The sequence below is a fragment of the Bubalus bubalis genome, chromosome 3, assembly GCF_019923935.1.
Source record: "Bubalus bubalis isolate 160015118507 breed Murrah chromosome 3, NDDB_SH_1, whole genome shotgun sequence".
In the NCBI taxonomy this organism is placed as follows: Eukaryota; Metazoa; Chordata; class Mammalia; order Artiodactyla; family Bovidae; genus Bubalus; species Bubalus bubalis.
The window spans coordinates 43,107,805-43,135,796 of NC_059159.1; the positions used below are offsets into that span (position 1 = coordinate 43,107,805).

General features: G+C 55.5%; 1 protein-coding gene and 1 long non-coding RNA gene across 15 annotated transcripts; one reads left to right on the top strand and one right to left on the bottom strand.

Moving 5' to 3' along the window:
• On the bottom strand, window positions 1–27,894 carry FOXN1 (forkhead box N1). Of its 14 annotated transcripts, none has more exons than XM_044939512.1 (10): window positions 21,099–21,148; window positions 17,347–17,604; window positions 14,465–14,601; window positions 13,587–14,045; window positions 11,120–11,233; window positions 9,057–9,187; window positions 7,631–7,727; window positions 3,984–4,191; window positions 3,306–3,797; window positions 1–1,566 (listed from the first exon to the last, which is right to left on the bottom strand). In XM_044939512.1, exons 3-10 carry the CDS (start codon window positions 14,585–14,587, stop codon window positions 1,253–1,255), a joined length of 1,938 nt encoding a protein of 645 aa, XP_044795447.1. In that variant the 5' UTR covers window positions 14,588–14,601; window positions 17,347–17,604; window positions 21,099–21,148; the 3' UTR covers window positions 1–1,252. The 14 variants fall into 14 exon arrangements, with proteins under 14 accessions (XP_044795447.1, XP_044795445.1, XP_025136790.1 ...); XM_044939510.1 differs by having other exon boundaries at window positions 14,465–14,616; XM_025281005.2 differs by lacking the exons at window positions 17,347–17,604; window positions 21,099–21,148 and adding an exon at window positions 27,642–27,894.
• Window positions 25,081–27,117, top strand: LOC123332684. Its single transcript, XR_006549643.1, has 2 exons — window positions 25,081–25,966; window positions 26,926–27,117. It is a non-coding gene; the product is annotated as an uncharacterized LOC123332684 (long non-coding RNA).
• Window positions 27,895–27,992: the final 98 nt, after the last annotated feature.

Sequence of the window (27,992 nt, forward strand, 5' to 3'; positions counted from 1 at the left end):
TTGGTAGCTGAGACCACAAGGCATTTGCTTTATTGTTCCAGGACAGGGAACAGTGGCAGGCCATCAAGGGTTCTGCTTGTGTCTCATCTGAGCCCAGGCCCAACCTTGGCGGGAGGGGGTGTTCTTGTCACCCTCGGGCCCCGGGCAGGCTGAAGCTCCCACTTCAGCCTACTTGGTGTGGGTCGGGCTCTCAGGTAGGACACAGTGGGCACCCCCTTGCCCCAGGGGCATCCTGGACCTGCCAAGTGGTCAAAGAGAGTGGGCATGGGTGCTCCCCCACCAGCCTGAAGCAGAGTTCCCTCCCTAACTGCCCAGGCTGTCTGAAACAGGAGTGTTCATAAGCTGGGACCTAAGCTACATGAAGCTCTCAGGGGTGACTGTAGTGACCTGGAGGGGCCTTTCCGGCACCCAGGGCTGGGGCAAAAGGACACTTTCAAGTTTCCGAGGGCAAGGGTTTTTCCAAACACTTTGTGTTGGAAGTGGGCTCAGTTTGGTCCTGGGGCAGACTTTGCCCTCCTGTGTGTCTTCCCCCAGGGGAAGCCAGATAGAGCTTAAGTTGAGGACAGGTTGAGAGCCTGGCAGGGTGGGTGCTGTGAATATCAGCACCCCCTTGGGGGCCCACAGACAACTTGGGGAGAGGTTCCATATCTCCTCCTTCTCGATGGGCTGCTGGGATGAAGATGGGAGAATAAATACAGGGGGCTTCTGGGAAAGATCACTCCTGGAGGGGGGCAGGCCTGCAGAGAATGTGGATGTCAGAAGAGGGTTCCAGGGTGGTCTTGGACCTGGCTGGGGCCCTGAGCTTTTGATAACCAAACCCTTCAGCTCTCAGCTGCCCCCCAGTGAAGTCTGTGATACAGTTCTGATTCCTCTGGATATAAGGTATGTGAGTGGGTGTATGTCTGCATAACTGTGTGTGTATGTGTGTGTGTGTGTGCCTGTGCACATGTACGCGAGAGCCTAAGTGTGGATGAGTGTGAGCCATGGAGAGTGCATTTTCTTCTTCCCCAGACACTTGCTCTCCGGGGTCCCTGGGCCAAGTGCTGGTGTACCAGGTGGTGGAAATGTGCGAGGGGCAGAATCCTGGGTGGTGACTTCTCCACCCTCAGCTGCCAGCTAACAACCAAGTTGGCTTCGTGACATAGGGGACAGGGAGTGTGTTTCCTTCCTTGACCTTTAAGGTGAGCCCGACATGGGCGGCCGGCTGGGACTTCTGGGCCAAGCAAAGGCTGGAGCTGCTGCGGGGCATAGCTCAGGCCAGGGCCATGGGCTTGGAGCTGGGGCTGAGGTACACAGAGGGGCCAGTCGGGGCCGCGGGGGGTGTGGGCTCCAGCTCCATGAAGGCCGAGTACAGCGTGGTGAGATGCAGGTCACCCAGTGCCCCGGAGCCCCCGTTGCCTGGGGGTGCCAAGTCGCCTGTCCCACTGCCGGTCTCGGCCAGGCAGGGCCCGGGGGGATAGCAGGGAAGGGGAGCTGGCGGCACTGAAGATGATGGTGGCGATGAGGTCACCAGTACCAAGGGGTCAAGGGCCAAGCTGTCATCCTTCAGCTGTTCCCACAGGTTTCCTATTTGGGGGAGAAAACAGGCGTCACTGGGAGGCACCCATGAGCCCTGTCTGCCTCTCACCCCACGCTCTCACACACTAAAGAGAGCAGGACTGGGGTGACACTGATTGGAGAGCAGACCTTTGGCACTAGCTCTGTGACCCCAGGCAGTTGCTAAACTCTGCATCTTCCTCCCATGTAGGACATTTTGAAAGCCATAGCCCAGATGATCTCTGTGGCTCTTTTTTGGGGGGTGGGGGAGTGATCAAGGATTTAAGAGCTGCCTGTTGGAAGGGTTGATGCAGATGCTGTACATTCTGGGGTTAGCCTGGGTAGGGAGCCCTAGGAACTCTTCACCCTGGCTCTTGTCCAGGTTCCCAAGGAAGGTGAATGTGCAGCCCAGACCAAGGATCTTCCAGTAATGCACTGCAGCGTCCGGTGAGCTGGTTGGGCTTCTCCGTTGCAGGGACCAAGGAACAGGAGCAAAGCCCTGTCAGGAAGGGCTCCCCACTGGAAGCACTGACTCTGGGGTGCACTCAGTGCCGCACCCGATCCCTCTCTGTGTGTCGTGTGACCTGCGTCGTGGCTGGCCAGGGCCTGGGGCTCCTTCCCTGGGGATCAGGGCTGCAGGGTGTGGAGGAAGGGGGCTGAACTAAACCCAAGACTGGCTGCCTGGCTTCCAATCCTAACTCTCCTTCTTTCTAGCTCCGTGACCTTGAATAAGTTACTTAACCATGGTGCACATCTGTGAAATGGGTTGAATAATCCCTCCTAGCCTATAGGCCCATGTGAGAGAGTGCATGTAAAGTGTCTCACAAGATGCCAGACAGTAGGGCTCAGGTATATGTCTATGGTAGCCCACATATATATAGATTCTTCTGAGTCTGTGGAGCCCGGCTCCCCACTTCTGGAGGGGGCTGCGGCTCTAGTTGCCTTTCTCTAAGGGTAACTTCCCAAGACCCGGCTCTCTCCTCATCAGACTGGGAGATCTCTGAGGGTCAGCTGCCCCCACCTGCTTGTGGATGTCCCCTACCCTACTCAGTGCACACAGAGGGCCTGAGGCCTGGGTCAGCACCCTCCTTCAGAGCTCCTGTGGCCAGTACCAGGGCCTGGGGGTGCACTGGAGGTTAGATGGGAATGGGTGGGATTGGCCACAGGCAGAGACGAAGCAGGCGAGAAGGAATGGAAGAGACAGAATCTCTTCCTGGGACCTGCCTAGCTCCTTGGCCTCCCCTTCTTTTTGAGGCAGATCTCTCTCCTTCTTCTGCATTAGGTGATGAACTCCAAAAATATAGTCACTTCTGGAAATGTTCAGAGTCTCAGTTGCTCACAATCAACTATGGAATAGACCATCGGCCCCTTTCAAGCTTGTGTCTTCTTCTGAAGCTACTTGTGGGGCACGTACCCCTGGTCTATATCTTCTTCTGAGGCTGTTGAACCCAGCTCCCCACTTCTGGAGGGGGATGCGGCTCAAGTTGCCTGTCTCTACCAGTAGCTTCCCAAGACCCGGGCTCTCCCGGGCACTTTCAGCCCAGAACTGAGAGTGGTTTGGTGATATGTCAGTTGGAACCCGTTCAAGGGGCAAGAATATTCCTCTTTGACTCTTCACCACCACCACCACCCATTTCCCAGATCTAGGCTTTCTCTGCTCCAGAAACTGGGCAGTTAGCGGCAACCTGGAGACTGAGACAGGCCGGGCCACGCCACCAGCTGCTCCTCTGCAGGCCTGTCCCACCTCCCCCCTCCCATCCCCAGCTCACCCTGGAAGTCAAAGTCGGTGAGAGAGGGGTTGATGGCGTCCAGGTCAGTGCCAAGGTCTCCGTCTGGCAGCAGGGTGTCGTGCATGGTCCTGGCTGGGGAAGGTTCAGCCAGCAGCTTGGCACTGTGGCTAGGTGGGGTGTGGGCAGGCAGAGGCGAGTCCTGGGGGGTGCCCGGCTGGGCCCGCAGCTCTAGATGCCCATCTGGCTGTGGAAACAACGGCTGTGGAGGTCCAGGAGGGGCCAGGCCCGGCGAGAGGTGCGAGTATGTCTGCCCATAGCAGGAGGGTGCGTGCCCCCCAAGTAGGTCCTGCAGGGGATTCTTGCCGGGAATGGGGCCTGGAGCCGGGTGGATTGAGTGCAGCGGCTGGGAGAGCCCAGCTGGAGGTGCCAGGGGCTGGATGGGGCCAGAGCCTGCCAGCCCAGGGGGTGGGCAGCCAAGCAGTGGGGAGCCCAGCTTCTCCCTCTTGTCTCCAATGAGGCTGTCCAGCTCCTCTGAAAAGGCCCAAGAGAGGACACTGTGAGACCTCCTTTCCCCCACAGTCACTCCCAGCCTTGGAAGCACATTCAGGCCCTTTCCTTATTCATCAGCTTTCCGTCACCCAGCTTTTCTCACCACCCCCACTCTTAATTTCTTGGCTCTGGGCACCCCGGATCCACCGCACCAGCCGGCAGCCTCACCTGGCTTGGCCATGCTCTTGCGCACGGCGATGGGGTCTTTCCTCTTCCACTTCTGCAGCTCCTCCTGCATCTTGTCGATCTTGGCTGGATTCAGGGCCCACAGGCAGCCCTTGCGAGAGGAACTTCCCGATTTGTTCTCTACCTTCTCGAAGCACTTGTTAAGAGACAGGTTGTGGCGGACAGAATTCTTCCAGCCATCAGGCGCCGTCTGCCGAAGCAGAGCAAGACACGAATTCAGGCCGGGTTCAGAAAAAGCCTTGGCCGTCTGGGCACACAACTGCCACCCACTCTGGGGCTTGCTGAGCTCCTCAGCGACCAGCCCACACTCAGTCCCATCAGTCGTGGGGCAGGGATGGGCAAGAACCTCAGTCACAGTTATTAGCACCTAAAATCTACCTCCATCCTATCCCATGCCCTTCAGACGACTGTCGAGGTGATTCATACAAGAGGGGCTGGTGGGTGCTAAGGAGGAGGTGCTGCCCCTCCCCGACCTGGGGTTGGACCACTCCCTGCTGGGTCTCCAGGCCTGTGCTTGGACCCCTGTGTGGAGAGGGCCTTGCCATGCTGAACTCTGGGGCTGTGTCTCCCTGCTGTGAGCCTGACTCTGGGGTGTGGGTCCATGAATTCCTCTGAGTGTGAGGACATGTGTGTGTTGCTAAGGATGTGTGTGTGTGAGAAAGTCTCTCTAGGGGTGTGTGTGGGTATCCATGATTGTATGTGTGTGTGGGTGTTCACATGCGTGTGCCCGGGGGGCGTGCCCTGGTGGGGAGGCCAGCCCTCAGGCGGGGGATGCTCGTGCCAACAGAATAAACACCCATTAGGAGGCCTGGTCATGCCACCAGCGCACTAATTGTGCCCAGGGAGGGTTGTAAAAACCATTAGGCTGACTCAGTTGGGTGAGAGGCGGTGGCGGGGGTGCCACGGGCACCCCCCCCCCCCCCCCCCCCCCCCAGCCCAGAGCTCTGTTCCAGGCTCTATGACAATCCTGGGCCCAGCAGGGGTGACTGTGGGCAGAGCATCCGCTCTGCCTGGTGAGGTCCTTCTGCGCCCTCACCTCCCGGCCCCTCTCCCTTCCAGCTCACCATTTCTGCCTAATGAGGGGCGGCCACTCCCTCCTCCCCAGCTCACTTGCCCCAGGGAGCAGCCAGGCTGAATCACGTCCAGCAGAACCGGGCCCCTGCCAGCGTCGCTGCAAGTGGTTGGCAGGAGCAGCTGAAGCCTGTCTTAGGGGCCACTGGCCTGGGTCAGGGGGCTGGTTGAGATGACCCCCAAGGCTCCCAGGATCATGAGAGAAGACTCTTAAGCCACCAGACCAGCCAGCTAGGGATTCACCTTCAACTCCCACAGCAGTCCCTATGAGGAGTCAAGACTGTGTGGCCCGGTGGGCAGAGTTAATGGGCACCAGGCCCTTTTACAGCCCCATAAATCTGTGACTTTGGGATGCCAGAGCAGCCCCCACCCCAGCCACTTCCTGTTTGGAAGAGGGATGGTCAGCACTAGCAATTATGTCCAGTGGCTGGAACTTGCCCCGTCCCACATCCCTGACTCACAGGGCTTCAGGACGCCCATCTCAGCTGCCTTGGGCATGAGTGCTGCCCACCCCAGGGTCCGCTCTGTCCTAGCCTAGAAAAATGATCTTCAACTGGGGAATGAGAGCTAGAGGTGGGGAGAGGATCTTTGAACTCTTTCCTTAGGTGGGTGGAGGGGATTTGTCAGAGCTGGAAGGAACCTGTGTGCCAACTGGTCCAATCTGACCATTTTACAGACTGGGAAACTGAGGTCCAGAGAAAAAAGGGTCCAAGCTGAGATCACATAAGGAGGCAGGGTCAGAGCCAGACTCCAGCTCTGTTCCCTAACTAAGGGCCCTGCCCAGGTCACCCCACCGGATTGTCTTTACCACCTGGGGCCCGTCCCATCCTCACAGATGGTTTCTCTCTGAAGTCAAATGTAAACTTGGGAGGGAGGGAGTGATGCAACTGGCTAAGAACAACAACTGGAACCAAAAAAAAAAAAAAAGCAGTTAGACCTCTTCACTCCTCAGCCCCATAAAACAGGGATTACACGGCTCCCAGGAAAAATAATTAAGCCAGGAAGATGAGATGTAGGGAGGGGCTGGGGGCCAGGCTGGGAGTTGGCAGGGAGGAAAAGCTGAGAGGAATGGGGCAGGGCCCTCCCCCACTTCCCTGTCTCTGGCCTGACTCCTTGAAGCCTTAGGGGACACTCTAAAAGCTTTACAGGTCAATGAGACTTTGGCCCCCTGACATGCTGGGATCTAGACGGCGAGCCCTGGATACCGGCTTTGATGCTGCTTGAATCCCAGTGCTAACTCTCTCCTTGCTCCTCTCCCATCCAGAAGCTCTGATGGATGACCATGCTTTTTTGTTCTTGGCCAGAACTCTGGCCATCTTGCCCATTTCATCATTCGGTGGCAGCTCAGCAAGTACGAACTTGCTGGAATTCATGTTCAGTTGCTAAGTTGTGTCCCACTCTTTGCGACCCCAGGACTGTAGCCTGGTCAGGCTCCTATGTCCATGCGATTTCTCAGGCAAGAATACTGAAGTGGGTTGCCATACCCTCCTCCAAGGAATCTTCTCAAGCTAGGAATCGAACATGCATCTCCTGCACTGGCAGGTGGATTCTATACCGCTGAACCATCAGGAAAGCCCCTTGTTTGAATATCAACCTCAAATTATCCCCAGACAGCAAAATTGGGAAGATGGTGGGGTCAGAAATCACCCACTGGTGGATGGAGCTGAGTTCTGGATTACCTGGGTCTCAGCTCCCGCCCTTTGCCCGGGCAGCAAGTGAGACCGTATCCATCAGGTTGTAGGCCTTGGAGAAGGCACTCCTTATACACAAGTTCTGACTTCCCCTGCACCCACCCCAGAAGGAGGGTTTTTTGTTGGAGGGCCTGGGGAGCCTGCAGACAAGGGAAGTGGGAAGCCAGAAAGCCTGAGCTAGCAGCAAGTGATCCCACCTGCTGTTTGGCCTTGAGCAAATGGAGAGAGAAGGGTGTTTGTCTTGCCTCTAGGGAAAGAGTCTGGTGAAGCCCCTTCTATGGTTGAAAGAGACTAGATGCTGTCCGTGGGAAGGTCAGGTGAAACAGCCAGCTCCCTAGGACACTCTAAGACTGTGAAGCCCACACCCCGCTTTCTGGCAGAGCTGCAGCTGAGCCTGCCGCCCACAGAGGCAGATCTAATCTCTCCCAGGAAGGCAATGAGTTCTGCAGCCCCAGCATCCTGGGTCACATTGGCTGGCCAGCTCCCGCCCAAATTCCTCAGTCCCACAGCATCCTGGGGGCAGCGGTGGGAACAGCCTCTCATTTCTTCCCAAGCTCTGTCTCCCTGTTTGGGGTAGGTGGATGCGCCTTGAAGCCTATCAGGTTGCCATGTCCACCTTCCACCAGCATGAGGTCTGACTCCAGCCTGCTGTGTGACCTCTGGTGAATGGCTTGAGCTCTCTGTTGCCCACCCAGAACTGTCCTTCTGAAGGGCAGACAAAGGGAAGCGTGTGGTGGGAGGGCACACCCTCTCTTGGCTTTCATTCAAACTCATCTACCACCTCCCAATGGTATCTTCTGGTTCTAGAGAGGTATGTCTTGCTCCAGGACTTGGGGGTGGTGGGGTGGGGGTGGATTTGGGGCTCACCTTGAAGTAAGGAAAGTGCTCCGTCATAAAATTGTAGATCTCGCTGACAGGAAGGCTCCCAGTTTTACTGTTCTTAAGGGCCATGAAGATGAGGATGCTGAAGGCAGAGAAAGCTCTGAGAGTTGGAACCTCTGATTGGGCCTGGAGTCTTCCCCCACCCTCCTACCCTGGCTGGAACAGTCAAGAAAGAAGAGCCTGCTGCAGAATTCATGGGTGAGAGGCAGTCGAGAGGAGAAGGGATGAGAAAATATCCACTGAAGTTAGGAATTACTGATATTCGAGGGTCTTGTGGCATCTAAGAGAGCTGGGTTACACTCTTGGCTTTAGTCACTCACTAGCTGTGTGACCTTGGGTGAGTGCCTTAACCTCTCTGAGCCTCAGTTTCCTCAGCTTTGAAAAGAAGAAAGTAATAGCTACCTCAGAGTCATGAAGATTAAGGATGCTGCCTAGCGTATAGAAGGCTCTCATTAAATGGACGCTGTCATTACCAGTCAGCCCTCCGCCAATTGCTGGAATATTGGATAGTAAGGGAGGGAACTCAGGTTATTTGAGCCCCTACAATGTGCCAAGCATATTCTCTCAATCCATCCAAAGGCCTGAATACTGCAGTTTTTTGGTTGTTGTTTTTTTTTTTTTTAAGATGAATAAACAGAGGCTTAGAAAGATTAAGTCACTTGCCTGAGGTTTCACAGCTAGTAAATTCGGAGCCTGGACTTGGACCCGGTTCTACTGGACTCCAGAGATTACATGTGCTCTTTTCTGTGCACCATCCTGCCTTCCACAAACCCCTTCTCTGTGCTCCTGGATGATGTGTAAGTACCTTTTCCATTTCCTGAGCTCACCCTGGCTGATGACTTGACCCCACATGAGGCCTGGCACACAGGAGGTTGAGTATCAGTGTTGGTTGGATGAATGAAAGTTCAGATGGAAGGGATCCCAGATGGGCAGGGTGCTGCTGGCCTGGCACCTACAACCCCAGCCCCAGAGCAGCTGCACTAGATCTGGTAGATGCTGAGTAACTGAACCACCTCTGCAGACCTCATCCCTCGCTTACTTCTGGTGGCGCTTTGGGGTGAGGCTTCTCTCTGAGTCTGCAGAAGGAGGTGAAAGGGAGAAGCGTCCCCCGCTAAACTCTCAGTTCCAGGGCCCCAGGAGGCTAGAACCTAGTGGGCTCACCCCAGGGCACCAGCATCTGCTGAGCTGAGCCACAGACATGGCTCCCCAGGGTTGGATGAGAGCTCAGAGGGGAGCTGGTCAAGCCCTCTGCCCCCAGGCTGGATTCTTCTCTCTAGCATCCTTTGGAAGTCTACCAGGTATGACTTCCACCCCCCTACCATTACCCTAATACCTCAAGGATTCCTTGTCTCAGTTTCCCCAGGCACTTCTCACCCCTCTTCCTTCTACCCCAGAATGCTGAGAAACATACCTGTAGGAGTAAATGGGTTTTGGGAAGAGGGGCTGGTGCCCATCGGTGCTGGCCTGGGGTGCGATCCGCTGGTAGGGATAGTGTGAGGAGCCCAGGTAGGGTACAGGGTAGCTGCTGCCACCTGGTGAGTACTGTAGAGGTCAAAGGGGCAGAGTGGTTGCCATGGTAACCAGTCTTCCTAAGGAAGGGAGCCCCCTCCCCCCACTCATACATCCAGAGAAGGAATTGAAACTAGATTCTTCTCTCAAGCGTTCCGCCATCCATGGTCATGGGCCCCAAAGGCAGAGCTATCTGAGGCTGGCCAAGGATGTGGCTGTCCTGGGAGGGCCTCTGAGGAGATCCACATTTCCAGAATTCAGGGTCTCAGAAGTCTCAAAGCCTCCTTCAGCATCTTCCTCTCAGCCCTCTAGGTACCCTGGTTGCCATGGTGATAGGACAGGAGCTGAACTAGAGAGTGTGAGGGGTAGCTCGGGCCCCTGTACCCTTTTGGGGAGGTGCTCCCTGGCATCTCCTGGAGTGCTTGGGCCGGAAGTGGGGTGTCCGGCCTGGGCGTTTGCTGGGCACTGGCCCCTTTTATGAGTTTCAGTGGCTCTTTGAAAGGCCCGGTCATGGTGGTGGGCCGGTGAGGGTAGGAGGTGGTTTTTACAGCAAAGGGAGTGGCTGCCAGGGATTGTGTTTTATGGGGGTGAGAGGGGGGTAGGAGACTCTGACTCCCCCATCTGCTCCAGGCTGAGGTGCTCTTTCCAGGTCACCCGAGAGACACTTAGTGACTGAGTCACCCTCTCTGCAGGCTCCATAAAGCCCTGGGTGCGGCCATCTTGTTCGGGGAGGGGGTGCAGAAAACAGAGGGTATCAGGACAGAGCTGGACACAGCGAGGCTGTCTAGGGTCTGGCAGCCCCTGAGCCCTGCTGTGGCTCGGTTCCTGTTGGGCCAGGCTGCCTCAGGGACGCCCCTATCCTGGGTCAGACTGTGAGCCTCAGGATGGCCCGGCCACTCCAGCCAGGCTCCTCACAGAGTGGGGATGATCCTGTGTTCCCTCTGCTTCCCTCCTTCTCTTTCTTTCTCCCCACAAAGCAAGCAGTCTGACCACCCTCCCGCCCACGTGCCTGTCTCCCTGGCTTGGCCAACATCAGGGCCAATGCCAAAGAGCTGGGAGTAGAACCTGCTCCACAGGCAGGGCCTGTCTCAGTGCCAGGCTGCAGGTGGATAGAGCTGGGCGCTGGGCAGCCACTTGCTCTGTCTTGCCCGGTGACTCCTGGGAGCTGCCTGGCTGCTCTGGGGCACTTTTCTTTCTCTTTTTAAAAATCTCCATCCCCTGCCAGTGTGGGGCAATTACTTGGCATCCTGTGAATCAGGGAGATGAGGCTGAGCAGCGGGGTGGGGAGTGGAAAGAGTGTTAGTCTCTCAGTCGTGTCCGACTCTTTCCGACCCCATGGACTGTAGCCCGCCAGGCTCCTTTGTCCATGGGATTCTCCAGGCAAGAATAGTGGAGTGGGTTGCCATTCCCTTCTCCAGGAGATCGTGGGGAGGGGGGATAGGGCCAAAGATGATGGGGACTGGGAGCCTCCAACAGGGAAGGTCCCCTAGCTTCACTCCTGGTCCCACCCTGTCTAGGCTAAAGGGAAGTTTGAGGCCAAGGCCACATACCAAGACGGTGGCTGACCCAGGCAGGAGCCCATTGTTTCCTGCGGTGTTCAGCCTCCTGTGTCACCCCACTTAAACTTCTTTTCTCTTTGCTCAGTCCTTGTCTTGTTCTCTTTCTCTCCGTTTTTGGTTCCATCCAGCCCTGCCCCAGTCTCAGCCCCACCCTCTTTGCCGAGACCTCTCAGGCACTGCATGGGTCTCAGACAAGCCCCGCCCACTCTGTGAGAAGGGCAATTGCTTCCCTTCCTGTGAACCCCTGTTCCCCACCCTGGGTGGCCCAGCCTGAGCTTCAGGGCCCTGCTGCCCCTACCTGCCCATCCAGGTGTGCACACATACACTCACATACACACCCACACATCACACATGAACATAATATCCTGAGACCCTGGGGGAAATTGCCCACCTGCCCCAGACCCACCTGGTGGAAGGGGGGCTGGGTAGGACAGTACATGTGCTGCAAGGGGGGCTGGTAACAGTACATCCCCGGACCACTCTCCAGAGCTGGGGGCTTGACCTTGACTTCTGACCCCTGCTGGAAGGAAAGAAACAGATGACCAGGCTGGACCTTGTCTTTCTTCCTTCCTATCATCCATCTTGAACCTTATGCAAAAGCAATTCCACCTTTGCCTCTAGCAAAGCTTATTCCTGGAGAACAAATACATGAGAACAGAGGAGGACAAGGATTTTCCGAGGAAACTTAGTGGTGGAGCTGGAGCTGGAACTGACTGTGCTCCCTACCCGCCACTTGCCTGCAAGTGAGAGGCTGGGGCTGGGCTGTCCAGGGAAGTGGGGGAGACTTGTCGTCAGTCACACTGAAGCTGGGGTAGGACCCTGGAATGGCACAAGGGTGCGTGGGCTGACCCCACTCACCAAGCCTGGCTCGGGACCTGCTTCCTGGTTCAGGACCACCAGCCCCTCAGAGCAGATCCGCAAAGGACCACTGCTCTGGAATTCCCATTGCAGAGCCATGGGGAAGGAGCACAGGAAGTCCAGCTGGGGCCCCCAAGGCCCTACTACTTCCTATTCTGCAAAGCCCATGGTAGATCTAGCAGGTTCTCTGGAGGGGGTTAGTGAGTCCCCTCTGCTCTGAGCACCCCCAACTCGGAGCCTCTGCTCTCTGTTCTGAGGAGTCTGTGGTGTGTGCTAAGTTGCTTCAGTCGTGTCTGACTCTTTGCAGCCCTGTGGACCGTAGCCCACCAGGCTCCTCTCTCCATGGGATTCTCCAGGCAAGAATACTGGAGTGGGTTGCCATGCCCTCCTCCAGGGGATCTTCCCAACCCAGGGATTGAACTGGTGCCTCTTAGGTCTCCTTCATTGGCAGGCAGTTTCTTTACTGCTCGTACCTCCTGGAAAGCTCCTGAGGAGTCTACCCAGTTGCTAGTCTGCCGGAGCCCTGTACCCTTTCCCACTCTGGCAGAGGGAGTCTGCAGCTGCTGGTGGTGGTGGGGGCCAGATCCTGGCTTCCCACAGGTTGTGAGCCCCATGTGGAACCCCCAGGGACGTGCCTAGAGCTCTACCCTGAGGAGGTACCCAGACAGAGAGCACTGCTAGGGACTGGAAGCTAAACCAGGCCAAGAGCAGGTGGACCATTCTTCTTGGGGTTACCAGGGGCCTGGGGAGCCAGCATCTGGGCCCAGAGGGTCAAATCAGCTGTGAGCTCTTTCCTGGGTATGCCCTGGGGTGGCTGATGCAGAGATATCCATAATCGTAGAATCTCAGGCCTAGAAGGGCCATGAATACTATGTCCAACCCTATCATTTGGCCAATGATGGGGCTGAGCCCATAGAAGGGAAGGGATGTGCCCAAGGTCACTCAGCGAGTCGACCATCCTGCTGTGGGTCTCTGGGCCCAAGTTCTTCTCCTTGGTTTCTATGGGACCTCAGTTTCTTCTTCTGCAAAATGGAGATAGTGGGAACTCTTTAGAGGGTTTGTTGTAAGGATTAAACAGGGTACTTGAAAGGACGCATCTGGCACAGTGACCAGAGGCTGGCACTGAGTGGACATTTACGGGGCAGTAACTGATGGGATGGGGCTTCCTGGGTGGCTCAGCGGTAAAGAATCTGCCTGCAATGCAGGAGACTTGCAGGAGATGCATGTTTGATCCCTGGGTTGGGAAGATCCCCTGGAACAGGAAATGGCAACCCACTCCAGTATTCTTGTATCTGGAGTAGGCACAGCCCCAACTGGGAGTGGATTTTCCTCTTCCCAAGGCAATATATCTATGGGGTAGGTGCTGGTAAGTATACTTTTCTGATGAGGCTCAGAGAGGTTAAGTGACTTGCCCAAGGTCACAGAGTTTATGGGTACGGCTATGAAAGGACATATTGATCTTCTAAGATGCTTTCAAGGTATTTCTATGAATACACCCAGGCCTCATTCTAGGTAAAGAATGCGGCCTGGAAGTGTCCTTTGAGAAGACTTAAGTCCTCTCCCAACTCTGCGTGCTGCCGCTGCAATGGAGAACGTGGTGCTCTGTGACTCCTCCCTAAGCCCTTTCTCCAGGCCTCTGGAATGTGTTTTTCTTCTCGCATTTACATATGGGTGTGAAGGTCTGGCTGGGGATTCTTGACATTCAAACAGAGAGAAGCTGCATGTAGGAATCCTGACTCAGGAGTCTCTGGGGAGCTTCCAGCATCCCGGGGTCTGACCAGACTCCCTGACCCGACCCCTTCGACACAGGGCCAGGTCAGCACCCCCTCCCTCAGCTGACCTGGAGGCTCCGGATGAAGCTGAAAGACCCCAACTCTCTGAGCTTGCAGGTGTACACTGACCCTGAGTAGAAAGGTCTGGAAAGGGGATGGCAGAAAGTTTGATCTCAGAAGGCTTTCTGGAGTGCTGGGAACTGGCACAGGGGTGATGGGGTGCGCGCTGGTGCTGGTACTCACCAGGACTTGGGGGCTGTGCTCCTGGCTGGGGTAGGGGAGCCCGTTGCACCAGACCTCGGCAGGGAAGCCAGGCAGGAAGGCCTCAGCCTCCCCCACATCCGCAGGGATCTCCTCAAAGGCTTCCAGTGCCCCTGGGGTCTTAAAGGAGTGTCCATCGAGGGCCAGGGCAGTCTGGGCCTCGGGGAAGACATCCTCATGGAAATGTCGCTTGTATGGGTGGAAAGGCACGTGGCTGCCCTTGAGGAAGCGCCCGGGACCGCTCGCAGGCCCCTCCTCAAAGCCGAAGCCGGGGTACTTGTCTGAGGGTGAGAGCCGGAAGGGGCCCGGGCCAGGGCCTGCTGGGCAGTGGACTTGCTCGGGGCCTGGTGACGCGATGCTGGGGCTGTGTGGGGGCAGTGAGGACTCCCGCTCCGGAGGGCCATCAGGCACAAAAGACGAGCAGCTGAAGCCGGCGTGCTTCTGGGGTGGACAGAGGGTAGACAGCCTGTGAGTGGAGGCTGGATCCAGACCCGACTCTGTGTGAGGGTAGAGGGTCTGTGGCTGAGCTCTGGGGAGCCCCCGGTGGAGGAGGGAGACCTCACCCGCCCTTGGAAGCCTTGATCTGATGAGGACGCACGGCTTCGAACCTCGGATCACCCCCAATAGGACGGATGCACAGCCCTGCCCTGTGAAAGTCTGGGAAAGTCCCAGACCCAAGGAAGAAGCAGAGGCCCAGATCTCTACACTTCGGGATCTGGGAGTCCCTGGGTACTTGTTTGCTGGGAGAAAGGACAAGACAGAAGCAGGGAGGTCCCAGGGGGGTGGGGGTGATGGCCCACCTGCTGTCGTGCAGCCCTCTGGTCTTGGCCTCAGCCCAGGCCAAGGTGCCAGGTACTTACGTTCTGCGGGGCGGGGGAGCCTGGGAGGCCCGGTGCCTGCATGAAGTCCCCTTGGGGCTCGCCCTCCAGCCTGGCAGGGCCCGGCAGCGTGACGTCAGACTGTGGCGGGAGTAGCGACACCATCACCCAGTCCTGGCCTTGAAGAAAGCCGGCTGTGATGAGAGCGAGGACCAGTGTCCAGGGCTGACCAAGCCCGAGTCCACCCCTCCCACGCCCTCCCTGGGCTGGGACCCTGCCTCCAGCCAGATGTCTGATGAGAGAGAAACAGACAGAGACAGACAAACAGACAAGCTAGAGAAACATCAGAAACGGAAGGAAGCAGATAAACAGTGTGAGAGACAGACGGTGAAAGACACACAGGGAGAAGCTGGGGAACCTGCAGGGACATGGATTCTGGTGGCCCCGTGAGCCTGGCATGACACTAAGGAGTGTGTGGCCTCTAGGGTTTTCTCCTGTGTCTGCCACACTCCAAAGTACCTGTGACTCTGTGCAGGCCTCTGCCCTTTCTGAGCTTTAGACTCGCCATTCGGAAAACTCAGGGCTTGCGTTAGGTGACAAGTGAGGGCTCTTTCTGCTCAGACACTCTCGAGTTATAGGAGAACTCTGTGACCAGCATAGCTGAGTGGTTAACAGGACTCAGCTCAGGGACGTCCCTGGTGGTCCAATGGTTAAGAATCCTTCTGCCAATGCAAGGGACTCGGGTTCAATCCCTGGTCCAACATCCCACATGCCATGGGGCAAGTAAGACTGTGCCACAACTAGAGAGAAACCTGTGCGCTGTAACAAAAGATCCCATGTGCTGCAACTAAGACCCAGTGCAACCATAAATAAATAAATATTAAATAGGAAAAAAAGACCCAGATCAAAGCCAGCCTTTTTCTTGCCTTGCTACCTGTGTCAGCAAAGCTCTGAGCTTCAGCATCAGTCATCTGCAAAAACAGGGAGAGAGAGAGAGAGAGAGAGAGACACCCTCATGCAGATGTGGGGTTAAATGAAATCATGCACATGAAGAATTGAGCACGGTGGCTAGCTATAACAAGTGCTCGATAAATGCCAGCTCCCCTTATTAACAGCACGACTGATATGTCTCTTACTGTTACTAACCTCAGCTCTCTGCCTTCCTTCTCCACCACCTACAAAGGGCAGTTTCTCCTGAATGTATTCCTCTTTGCCCGAGTAAACTCTGAGAAAGTCTACCCTGAGCTGAGGGCCTGCTCTGGGCTGGCCACTATATAATTGATTAGGAGAACTTCCTCATCATTTGTCAGAATAATCCTGTGAGGCAGGTGCATTATTAATCCCACTTTCCAGATGAAGAAACTGAGGTTCAGAGGGTTTACATAACTGGCCCAAGTCACCTAGCCAATCCTTGAGAGTCAAGTTTTGAACCCAGATCTGGCCAACTCTGGAGTCTATGCTCCCCTTAGTTTCTTTGCTTAGTGAGGATCAGAGTGGGGTGCCTGAGCTAGGGGGCCAAACAAGAAAAGCCTGAGGTTGACACTTACCCAAGACCCCCTCTTGCAGAGCAGGACAACTTCATTTCCCTTACCTTGCTGTCCTGAGAGCTCTGGGAGGGAGGGCTGGCCTTGGAGGCCCCCTGTGTGCCCTGTCTGGGGTTGGTACATCTTTGCCAAATAAGCTTATTGCTTTCATTTGACAAGGAGGTGGTGGTGACCAGGAAGGGAAGGCATTTGCCTGAAGTCCCTCAGAGGCTCGGTGGTGGAGGGGGCTGGGAGCTGGGGTCCAGGTGGGGGGTTGGGGGAGGCTCTCCCGCCCCTTCAAGAGTCCCTGCCGCCCCTTCTCTATGTCCCGGTGCCGCTCACTCGGCAAAGCTAAATGTGGCGTGACTGGGGAAGCGCCGAGCTGGCCGTAACTGGATACCGCGGTGGAGCAGGCCCCGGGCCGAGGGGCAGGGCAGCCCATCTCTGGTTCTGCTTGAGCGCCCGGCCTGGCCCCTGCTCCCTGGAAGCCCTGGACAGCTAGGGCCCGCCTGCCCTGCTTGGCCCTGGGCCAGACCTGCTTTCCCCAGGCCTTCTCCATTCCCTCCTGACAGAAGGCCGGGGTCCTTCCTCCCCCCAGTTCTCAGGCTTTGTAACACATGGGGCGGTGGTTGCTCTCCTCTCTGGAGGCAGAATAGCACATGGTGAAGAGCAAAGGTTTTGGGAATTCCCTGGCAATTCAGTGGTGAGGACTATGCGCTTTCACTGCTGAGGGCATGGGTTCAATCCCTGGTCAGGGAACTAAGATCTTGCAAGTGGTGTGCTGCAATGCACACACACACACAAAAGCAAAAGCTCTGAACTGGGGATGACCTGAATTTGAGTCCCAGCTGTGTCACTTTCCTGGTTTGGTGACTTTGAGAAACTGTGTGATTCTCTGTTTCTCCCTTTGCTCCTGTGATCATGGGGCCTGGGGACCCACCTCACAGGGCCGTCATGAAGATTAAGTGACATGATGTGTACCAGGTGCCTGGCACATAGAAAGTGCTCAAGGAGGTACTGTGCACATCTGGATTCATTGGCCAGATGTGGCCGTGGCTCCCGACCCCAGACTCTAGTTTCCCTGATGGTCTCACCGCTTCAGGCCTGGGGAGACTGGCTAATGACCCTATTTCCAGATGACAGCTGCCCTGTAGCCAGGCCCTGTCTGCCTGGCCTTTGCTCAGCCTGGCCCCAGGGGGTTCAGACCCCGGCTCTGCTCCTCTGAGACGTGAACCTGCGGAGGCCTCTCTGAGACTCAGTGGGCCACCCCTCCTGCGGAAGCTCTGGCCTTCCCAGAAGGGCCCCTACAGCCTCTGTCTGCCCCTCATCCTGGCAGCAGCCCCAATGTCCTGGAGTGTTATCGGTAGCCCAGGCCGAGTTCCTGTAAGTCAGAGGCCTTACCTGAAGGCTTCGGTTCCCAGCCGTGACTTTCATATCCTGGCTTGGCCAAACCACTACCCCACTTCCTCTAAGCTCCCAGGGACAGGATAAGAACCAGGGAGGTTAGGCAGAGTTCAGAGGCCAGTGTCTTGATTTGCACTGAGGGTATAGACGTCCCTGGATGAACCTCACTGCAGGGTTTCCTCTGGGTAGGTTTTGTAAATGACGACTCCTGATTGGATGACAAACCCCGTTGATTGCCTCAGCTGAAATCCTGTTCTACAAATCAGGAAAGGAGGTCCAGAGAGGTTAGGGTGACTTGCCTAAGGACACATAGCCCGAAAGATGAGATCCTTCGCCGACTGCCATTTCTAAGGGTCCTTTTACCTCAGGGGCTGGGCAGAGGGGCTATCATTTGTGTATATGGGGTGGGGACTTTTGTCCAGCACAACGAAGGACTCACTGCGGAGAGGGAGGTGAGGCTGCCTTGCCCTCTGACCCCTTTCTCAAATAGCCATGGGGGCTCCTAAAGTTGGATTAGCTAGTTTGGAAACTCTAGAGTCAGGATTGGGTTTGAATCCCAGTAACAATGGGACTTTGGTTAGGCAACTTGCTCAACTTCCTTCCTTGGGCTTCAGTTTCCTCATCTATAAATTAGAGCTAATAATACATACCTCTCTGGTGGGTTAGATGAAATATTGCTTGTAAATAGCTTAATGCATAGTATGTGTCCAATAAATGATAGCTATTACTAATAATTAACAGTGGGACAGAGTATTTTAAAGCTTGAGCTCTGGTGGCGAGGATCAGGAAGGGAGAAGGAACTCCTCTTTCCTGCCTCTCACCTCCATCTCCCTGACATCATCCTCCTGCATTGGCAGAGGCTGAACTTCCCTCCTCCTGACCCTCTGGCCTCAGAGGTCATTTTAGCCATTCCCCTGAGGGAGAATGGCTACAGAAACTCCCAGGGGTTAGAGTAGGAAGAGAGGGGGGTGACTCTTGCTTTGGATCCCCCAGGAGTCCTCTCTGATGGGCGCTGGCCTCTGCATTCAGGAGGAATCTTTCAGTGAACACGAACCTTTACCCTACCTGCTTTAGTTTCAGAGGGCACAATGGGATGTATGTCTGCAAATCTCATCAGCAAACCATTGCAGGAGGTCCAGCGAGCTCTCTCCCTTCCTCGGATCCTAGGAGCACCCCTGACGGCACTCAGGACTTGTCACTCAGTGTGGGCTCCTCCACTCACAACCTGCCCGCTTTTGGGGCTGGAGCTAGGCCAGGGCTTTCAGCTGGTAGACTGTGCTCTGGGGTCCCTTTGACTATAAGGACTTTCCTAATCACAACTCTATGTCTATAAAATACTCAGCAGTTTACAAAGCACTTTTGTCTCTATTCTCTCATTTCATTCTCCCTTTGCCTCAGAGAGTAGCAGGCAGTGGTGTGCTGGAGTCAGCCGCTCTGGACTTGTTAGGGCCAATTGTACAATTCACTTTTGGTGAAATTGGCCCAAATCCTCAAATTGGCAGTGGTGAGAATATCTATCCAAGGAAATTAGCAAATGTTACAGATCAGAACCACCTCCCACCTTTTTTTTTTTGGAGAACTGGTGGTTGAACATTTATGACATACCACCGGTAGGGGAGAAAGGTCATTAATCCCATTTTTCAGGGTAGAAGATTGAGGCAAAACCAATACAATATTGTAAAGTAATTAACCTCCAATTAAAATAAATTTATATATAAAAAAAAAGATTGAGGCTCAGAGAGAATGACATGCCCAGGGCCAAACAGTTAAAACTGAAAATATCTCCTGAGTCTCAGGCCTCAAGAGTCCCAACGATACCCTCAAACACACTTCAGGCAAGCAACCTTGGCAAAACATTATCTGAAGACCGGTTTAGCATCCAGGTATTCTGTCTAACCTCTGCTCGCTGAACTTCTCCTCCTTCTATGATCCTGCAAGAGTGGGAGGGCTGGGGTAGGGATGGAATAAATAGACTTGATCTTCCCTGGAGTCAGAGGGAAGAAAGAAATGGTCCTCTAACCTGAATAGAAGGCATGATGAGGAAGAAATTTCCCCAGGAAGTATGACTGTGGGATTAACAACCATCATGGTGGCATCTCTGCTCTGTGTCCTCGCAAACAGCCAGGCCTTTTGCCCCTCGTACCCAGCACCCACCCCTCAGAGACTCTTTTTTTAGTACCCCAGGATCAGGGCAGAGGGAGCATTTGTCGGGTAGGGGTCAGGGAAAACCCTGTTTGCTGGTTGTGTGACGTTGGACAAGTCACTTCCCCTTTCTGTCCTCAGTTTCCTTATAAGTAAAATGATACACTGGGACCATTTGCATCTAAAGATGCTGAAGCTGGTCCTGTGGATGTGGATGTGGTCCACAGAGCTGTCATCTCTGGGCCCTCATCTCTGCTCTTCCTTCAGGAGGAAGGAAATCCTCAAGGGGACCCAGGAACAGCTGGGTGAGTTATTATACCCCAGATGGGAGGTGCTGTATTATCACTCCCATTTTATAGATGAGGAAACTGAGGCTCAGAGAGGTTAACCTGACTTGCTCAAGTTCACTCAGCTAGTAAATGATGCTCCCCACGATTCAGACACTGGCTTCAAAGCTAGGGTGCTTAACCACTATGCTCCACAGCCCCACCTCAGGAACACCTCAGCTTCCTTGCTCACACCTGGAAGACAGAGTGGCGGGTGGGGGGCAAGTTTCCTTGGGAGGGTCTGTCCCTGTACCCCCTGTGGGCAGCTGAGTCACAGAGGACACTCAGGGCCCTCGCTGGGCTCTCTCTACACTCCCTCCCACCCGGGCTGCTCCTGCCTGCCCTTTATGAGAGAGGTGGAGATGGCGGAGTTCCGCCTTAATGGTTTCTGTTGCTGGCTGCGGCAGCATGTTTTACAAGGGGTGGGGACCGTGCCCAGTGCTGCCTGTGGCCCCACCCAGGGCTCCACCCGCCTGGCTGCTGGGAGGGGTCCCCTGGAGCAGTTCAGTAGTTACTTAGTAGGGGTGGCAGGGAAGGGCCCGGGGGCCACTCCTGAGGCTGGGCACCCTGGGATCCTGGGAGCCTGGGCTTTCTAGCTCTGCTGCTCCCATCTAGGTTGGAGGCTCTGAGGTCGAAATCCTGTCCACTCTGGCTCTTGACCCTGGCTTGGTATCAGGAAGTGGGTCAGCTGCCCCTGCCTTGAGATCTGATTAAAGTGCTCTGAAAAGCAGCTACAGATGGAAAGGGCAGGGGGTGGATAGGGGGAGAACAAAGGATGAAGAGCTATCACATGTCCCCTGGGGTGCTTTCCTCAAATCTGACCCACTGACACCCAAGACTGAGTCATCCCCATCCCCCCAACAAGGACTCTCCTTCAGCCATTTCAGTCATTCCCCTGCCTCTGGAAATAGGCCGGTCCTAGAGTACCACTGGATATGTCTGTCCTGAAAAAGCACTTGAAACATCTTCCATGCCTGGGGCTGACCTGGAAGTTCTTCCAGGTATCTAACCTTAATCTCTCTTGTAATCTTAGTCCTCCTGCCCTCTTCTTCCGGCCATTCGCCAAGAGCTCGTAAGTGGCAACGGACTCAGTCCTGCTCCAGGATGGATCCCAGCCCTGCTGTGGGTGTCAAACTCCAACAGCTTCCTGTTCTATTCTTTACCCAGCACCCCTTCCTTTCTACCATCCCTGAACACCGTGGCAGCTTCCCATCTCTCCAGCCCGTTCCCAGGCCTGGCCACCCAGCCCCGGCCCCAAAGGAACTGAATCCAAGCACTCACAGTAGGCTCTGGGCCATGGCCACCATCACGGCTTCGGGGAGTCATTCAGCCCAGCAACTCCCCAGGAGCCTCCATCGAGGTATAAATACTCCCACATGCCTGGACCAGCCCCCTGCCTGAGGGCTGGGGCGGGGCTGCCTCCCCAGGCCAGGCAGGCAGGTCACATGCCCCATAAATGCCACAGGACCACAGGCCCTTACCAGCAGCCTTGGGGAGACCTACTGGGGCTTGACTTCTTTGGATGGATGAATGACGGATGGATGGAGGGAGGGATAGGTGTATGAATGGGCAGATCAATGGACGGACAGATTGATGGGTGAGCAAATGACTGGATGGGAAGCTGGACAGATGGACAGAGATGAATAAGTGGACAGTGGGATATATTAATGGGTGTCTTTGAACTGCCTTTGGATACTCATTTAGTAGATGGGGAAGAAATAGATGCTGGTTTCAAGGAAATAAAAAAATGCTATTCTTCTAAGCCCCCATCCCTCTCTTTCTGAGACATTCCTAACAGACCCCCTTTTCTCCTCTGCTATGGCCACCTAGTCAGAGAGACTGGCTCTACGGGGTTCTCCTTAGGGTCCATAAGTGACCCTTTCTAAGATACTTCCCACCTAAACACTCCCAACCCCCAGGAATCTTTTGGTCCTGGTTATCATTCATGGTCTTTTCCTCCCTCCTACCTACTCTGGAGTTCAAGCTCTGAGGCTGTTGCTCCCAGAAGCAAAATCAGCTTGCCATCCAAGTTTAGCCGGGTGGGTGGGGTGGGGGGCCCGTGGTGCACAGTGCAAAATTCTCATTTCCAAGAGCATGAGACCCTTACACAGGCAATTTAGGGAGAAGCTGTGCCCCCATCCCCCACCTTCCCCAGGAATTTTTAAAGGCATGACTGGGTCTGATGGTGAGAACAGGCCTGGCAAGGGACTTGTGTGTGGACCAGGTGACCTAGAACCCCTGGGGGCCTGACCTGGGGAGCTGGGCTCCTGGGAGGTAGGGACTGTTTGCCTGCTTTATCCTTCCGGGGGGCAGTGTACAGAGAGCAGGGGTCTGATTTCCAAAGAAAGTTCCTTCCAGTCCTCAGTCTGCCCAGCTGTTAAAGGGATCCAAGAGTGGATGATGAGATGGGGAGTGACAGAAGGAACAGGAGGATTTTTCGCAGATGATAAAATACGGCCTTCGTATTACAGTGAGCTTCTTCCTGCCGCACTGGCTAAAGAGTGGGTGAGGAACGGGCTGGGGGATGGGCTGGAGTTGCTCACCTCTGAGCACCCATTAGCTCTGTGATCCAGTGTTCCAGAAGTCCTGCCCCTATAATCAAGCCACTCAGGGCTGAGCCTGGTGGTCCCATTTCCTGTGGGTACTTTAGTAACTGGCTCTGCCAGTGATTGGAAGCTGAAGATATGAGCTGTGAGACCAACAGGGATGACTGGGGCCTTGTTTCACCTCATCCTCTAGCTTGGCACTTATTATCTCAGATGCCCCTCCTGCCATTAAGCCTCCCCTCTCCCCTCACAGGGGTTCCTTCTGATCAAGGACCCCAGAAACTCCTTTCCCAGCTCTGCCATCAGGCTGCGCTAGTCACAGAAATTAACCTCATTTCCTCCTTTCTAAAATGGGATCCTCTTTTTTCGCCCTACATACCTCACCTGGCTGTCCTGGGGACTGAGTGAGGACCAGGATGTCAGAGTTCTCTGAGGAAGATAAAACAACACCATCTTATGGTACCCCACCTCTTCCCCTGGGACCCTGGATCCATAGGATTTAAGGAAAGAGGTGGGGGCTGAGATCTTTGCCCCTTCAACTGTCTGCCCCTCCCTGGGTGCTCTCCATAGGACTGGTCCAGACCCCTTTCCGCCTGCTCACCTTAGTGGGGGCATGAGATGAGTCAGGAACCTACCATCCCTTGAGCCAGGGGCCTCTAATGCTCTGTACATATCATTATCAGAAGGACTGCTCATTATTGCCGATCTATTATTAGGGATATTAATTCTGTCGCCACTACTAATAATACAGATCTAGCACAAGACAAATACACACTGGTGGTGCCCCCTCCCTCAGTGCCATCCAGAGCACGTGTGCAAAGGATCCTCCTGGCATTGTCATCCCAAAGAACTTTCTCTCCAAAACCCTTCCCACCTTGGGCAGGTTGGGCATGACAATGAGAAGGCCTGGAGAGGCTGAGCCTCTTCTCCAAAACCACATGCTTCTTGGGGTTCAGTGTGGGCTCAGGGAACTCCTCCCAGAGGGAGCTGGGGACCCCTCTGACGGCAAAATCTGCTGCAGTCACTCTGCTTATGCCAAGTGGAGAGTCTGAAAGTTGGGTTTTATGGTCACAGGGCTCTGTGTGTGTGTGTACTTCCTCATGCACACCCTATGCCTTCCAAGACTGATGGGCTGGTGTAGCCTGGGACAAGGCTGTGGAATTTACAAGTGTAGGTGGGATCTGCAACTGTCTCCAGGCAATCTGGTTCCAGGGACACGCCCCACTCTGGGAGTGTGTGTGTGTGTGTGTGTGTGTGTGTGTGTGTGTGTGTGTGTGTGTGTGTGTGTGTTGGTGCCCAGATTGGCTGTAGTTTGTCAGAAGCAGTACTTTCAGACTTGGGAAGCAGGGCTTGAAGTAGACCGATCATATGCATCCTCCCATGAGCATGGGGTGGAGGGTTGGGGTCAGATCTCTGGGAAACTCAGTTGCATCCTGGTGGGTCCTGAGGGGTGCCCACCCTCTGGAACTTCCAGAATAGCCATGGGAGCATGGGTTTCCTTTTCTCTGTGACTCACAGCCAGCTCTAGAGTCAAGTTCCCTGAGAGATCACGATTCAGCTAATTCTCTCCCCAGCCCCATTAATCTGAGCTGACTAAGCAAGAACCACAGGCGGAGTAGAGACCCAGGGATGCTCACGACTGCAGTCATTCCTAAACAACCCGGCAGGCTTTCTTGCTTTAGCTTCTGTCCATCTCCTTGCTTTGGGCCTGGCCATGCCTAATAGGATGGGTTATGTTCCCGGCATCCCCCCACAAATGCTGCCACTGCCTCCCTTGGGGGCCCTCTGAGGGCATTTTTCATCTTCCCGTTTCACCGGACACACACCTCCCGTGTCAAGAGACCCATCTGGACATCATACTTGTCTTGTTGTACTTGAATTCTTTACTCGTGCTTGGCCAGCATCCAGCCTTTAAGATCCAGATAGGATCAGGAGGCTGAGCGCTTCTCCAGAGATGATCCTATCCAACCCATTTTGTCCTACTGGCCGGGAAAACAGAGGACATACCAGGGCCTGGCAGGGGCATCAATGAAGGGTGTTGAATTCCAAAGGGGATCTCTGATGGAGAGACCCATCTAGGGGAGGTGGAAATGATGTGGGATGGGAAGATGGGGTTAGGGATGAGGGTGAAGGCAGGGTGAGGGAGAGAGAGAAGAGAGGAATGCAGTGGTGGAGGTGAAATTGGGGTTGGGGATTGGACAGGAGGAGGGCTGGATCAGGGTTGGAGATGAGAATGGGGGTATAGAGTTGGGTTGTAGAAGGCGATGGAGCTGGACTAGAGGGCTTACAGATGGGGTGGGGTGGAGGTTGGAGATGCAGAGATGGAAGAAGGGGCAAAGGATGGGAGGGAATACATTGGAAAGACCAAAATTATTCAGGGACCTTTGATGCTCCTGAGAGACGCACTCTCCCAGAGGTCATCTTGTCATTCCCCTGCTCCTGGGCATGTTGCCAGCCCAACCACACCCATCACAGATCAATGGTTGCCTCTCCACTCAGGAAACCACCTCCTGTGGTCACATGCATGCGCGCTAAGTCGCTTCAGTCGTGTTTGACTCTGTGTGACCCCATGGACTGCAGCCCGCCAGGCTCCTCTGTCCATGGGGTTCTCCAGGCAAGAACACTGGAGTGGGGTGCCATTCTTTTCTCCAGGGGGTCTTCCCGACCCAGAGATGGGACCCGAGTCTCTTACGTCTACCTGCGCTGGCAGGCGGGCTCTTTAACATCAGTGTCACGGAGTTCAGCTGAACTCAATTTAAAAGGCTGAAGCAGCTCTCTAAAGTCTCATGTCCCTCTCTCCTGTTGCAGAAACCAATCTCAGTTTGCTAAAACCTCCCCCACCCCCACCCTGAAGCCTCAGCAGGGTCAGTGGGCTGTGACTGAGAAAGAAAGAGCAGAAGGCATATCTACGGGACCTCTGTCCCTGGCCTGCTTCTGTTACCAGGCAGTAAGGGGAGGCAGGCAGAAGAGCCTCCCAACAGCCTTCTCATTAGACCATGGAGTCAGAGAGACTAACAGAGGGGCAGTGGGCATAGGGCCTCATTTCTGTCCCTTCCTGTACACCAGCTCTTCAGAGGTTTCTGTGTGACTTAGTCTCTGGATAGGTGCTTAAGCCCTGTGCAGGCAGTGGGGTTTCTGCTAACCCATGAAGACTCAAGCTGGAAGGAAGGAGGTTAGACAGGAAGAAGGACTTCCTGGCAGAGAAGGATGGAGAGCCACGGCAGGTGGTACTTTCTCGGTGGGCAGACAGAACTCTCCAAGGGGAAAAAGGAAGGCTTTTCCCGAGACCAGGGTGGGGCCGTAAGACAGCTTCCCAGAGGGCAAGTGTCACCAGGGGGCTTTTGCCTTTGTCTCCAGCTGCCCCAAGCCTTCTCCCACCTCATAATGAATGAAGGCACAGCTGTTAGTTGGGGGCCATGCGAGGTCAGTGTGTGGCTGAGATAAAGACAGGGAAAAGAGGGGGGTGCTCCAATCCCCTAATCTTTCTCTTGCCTCCCCAGGAGCAGAATCGAGAGAGTTCTGGGGCTCCCTGAGCCCCTGGGAAATAGAGTCCTCTGAGAACTCCCTGGCATTCCCGGGAGAACAGGTTCCTGGCCCTGGGAGGTGAGTGAGGCGCCGGGCCTGGGGGGGGGCAGCGTGCCTCGGCAGGCCCTGGAGCCCGGAGCTGAGCTCGGCAGAGGCAGCAGGGGCGGGGCCGGGCGCGGAGCTGGGAGGACATGCGCCTCTCCCCACTGCACCTTCCTTCCTGGGGACCCGAGCCTCCCCCAGGACCCAGCCCCACTCCGGCCCTGCCTGGCGCACCATGAGATGGGGGAGGGGCTGGGAAGGGAGACACTGCCCCCATGGGTTGGAAATGCCTGCCCTCTACTGCTTGTATCCCGGGGGTCAGGGAATGCCCAAGGTGGTCAAAGGGCCTGAGCTGGGCCTGATGGGGACAGGATGGAGCGCAATGCCAGCCTCCCCATCTCACCCTCTGATCAGCCCGGAGGAACTGGGTTTTATCAGGAGGGAAAAGAAGCCTAAGGGGGCAGGCAGAGCTGGGTGCTGCAGCTGCAGAGACTTCAGACTCCAAGAAGGACTTCAGGACTCTGAGGGAATGACCAGGTTTCCTCTCCCGGGATTCGGACAGCAGGGAGAGAGCAGACCTGCCTGGCATGGGAAATGACCAACCTAGAGGTTGGGGTACAGATGAGATGAGTTCTCAGAGGACATGCCCTCTCCACTCGGTCCTATTCCACTGACCGGCCATACTTGGCCACAACGCAAATGTGTCTTCCTACGCCTGTTGGTGCAGAGACGAGAGGCAAACACACCCACTTATTTGAGTCTGTTCTTAATCTAACTTGGACACTGGTGGAGGGCCTGGGGACTCCACGGGGAATGCCAGAACCTTACCTGATCAGATGGGCGTGGGGAAAAGCCATGTGAGCCCCAGAGGGGTCTTCCTTCTACTCTGGCCAGTTTCCTAAAGGCCTTTGCTCCCCAGACCCCAGTTCCAGGCATTAAGGGTCTGAGGGCTCCCAGCACATCCCATGTCTTCTCACCAGGCCTCTTGGTTTCAGGGGTCTTGAGGGAGAGAGACATCCCTGGGCCTCTGGGGGAGTCTGCCCTGAGCTCAGCATCATGTTCTGGCTGCAGCACCTGTTTGCCACCTGTCTGCTTCTCCACCAGCTGCATCCTCTCTGTGGCCCAGGCCTCCCCGCAGGCCCAGGCATCTAGACCCCAGCTGAGACTGCTCAGAGATGTTAAGTGATTCCTTGATCAACACACACCCTTAGCACCACCAGGGTGAGGGCGATCCCCTCCCCGCACCGACCCCAGAGCTGGGTTCTCCCCTCTCCACTTGGACAAGCCACTAAATTGGGAATCTGCCTCTGTCCTTCAGCTCCAGTTTTCCAGTGTTAGCCTTTCTGAGCCCTTATTTCCTCCCAGCACATGGTGGCCAAGCATACCCTCTCCAACACATGGAGATACACATACACGCACACACAAAATCCACTGAACGCCGGAATGGAAAACCACACGACAGCAAGAAGGATTGAAATCAGACAAATCTGGAACAGGAAGAAGAGGGAAGAGCAAGGAGAAGGGGGGTCCTCTTTGGCCTCCAGGCACTCACCCCACTTCCTGATTCTCCCGTGAGCAGCAGCGAGAAGGAAGGGAGCACCCAGGTGCTCCCACTCACCCACAGGACCCGTTAAAAAGGCACCCCCCACCCCCATTCCCTGGCCCAGCCCTGCTGGCCTCCACGGCTGACTTGGGCCGGGTCTCCTCTTACCTGCTCAGTGAAGCAGGTCGGCGTGGGGGCCGGGGTCTGGGGGGCCAGGAGCTCCGTCTGTCTGTCAGTCCGTCAGCTCGGCCGTCCCGGGTCTGTGCTGACATCAGGTGAGGGGAGGTAGCTGCTGGGTGAGCCAATAATTATGATATCAGCTTCCCCTTGCCCCGAGGGGCTGCTGCCAAGACGGGGAGAAGAGCAAGGTGACTAAGAAGCTAGTTTGCTCCTTGGCTCTTGTTTGACAGGTACCGGCTCCTGAGCCCGCCCCAGCCACGCCCTGGCCCCCCCAAACCCCTCCCACCTCCTGGACCAGCCTGGGCCCCCTGTCTCTGCCAGCAAGCACAGCCTGTGGCT

Bases quoted from the DNA above. Each gene is read 5' to 3' on its own strand.
- FOXN1 (XM_025281005.2), bottom strand. From the start codon at position 14,587: ATGGTGTCGCTACTCCCGCCACAGTCTGACGTCACGCTGCCGGGCCCT. The intron at 9,188-11,119 runs GTGGGTCTGGGG...TGACCTCTACAG, and splicing joins CCCAGCCCCCCTTCCACCAG to TACTCACCAGGTGGCAGCAG. The intron at 4,192-7,630 runs GTGAGCCCCAAA...CTGCTTCGGCAG, and splicing joins AGCACTTTCCTTACTTCAAG to ACGGCGCCTGATGGCTGGAA.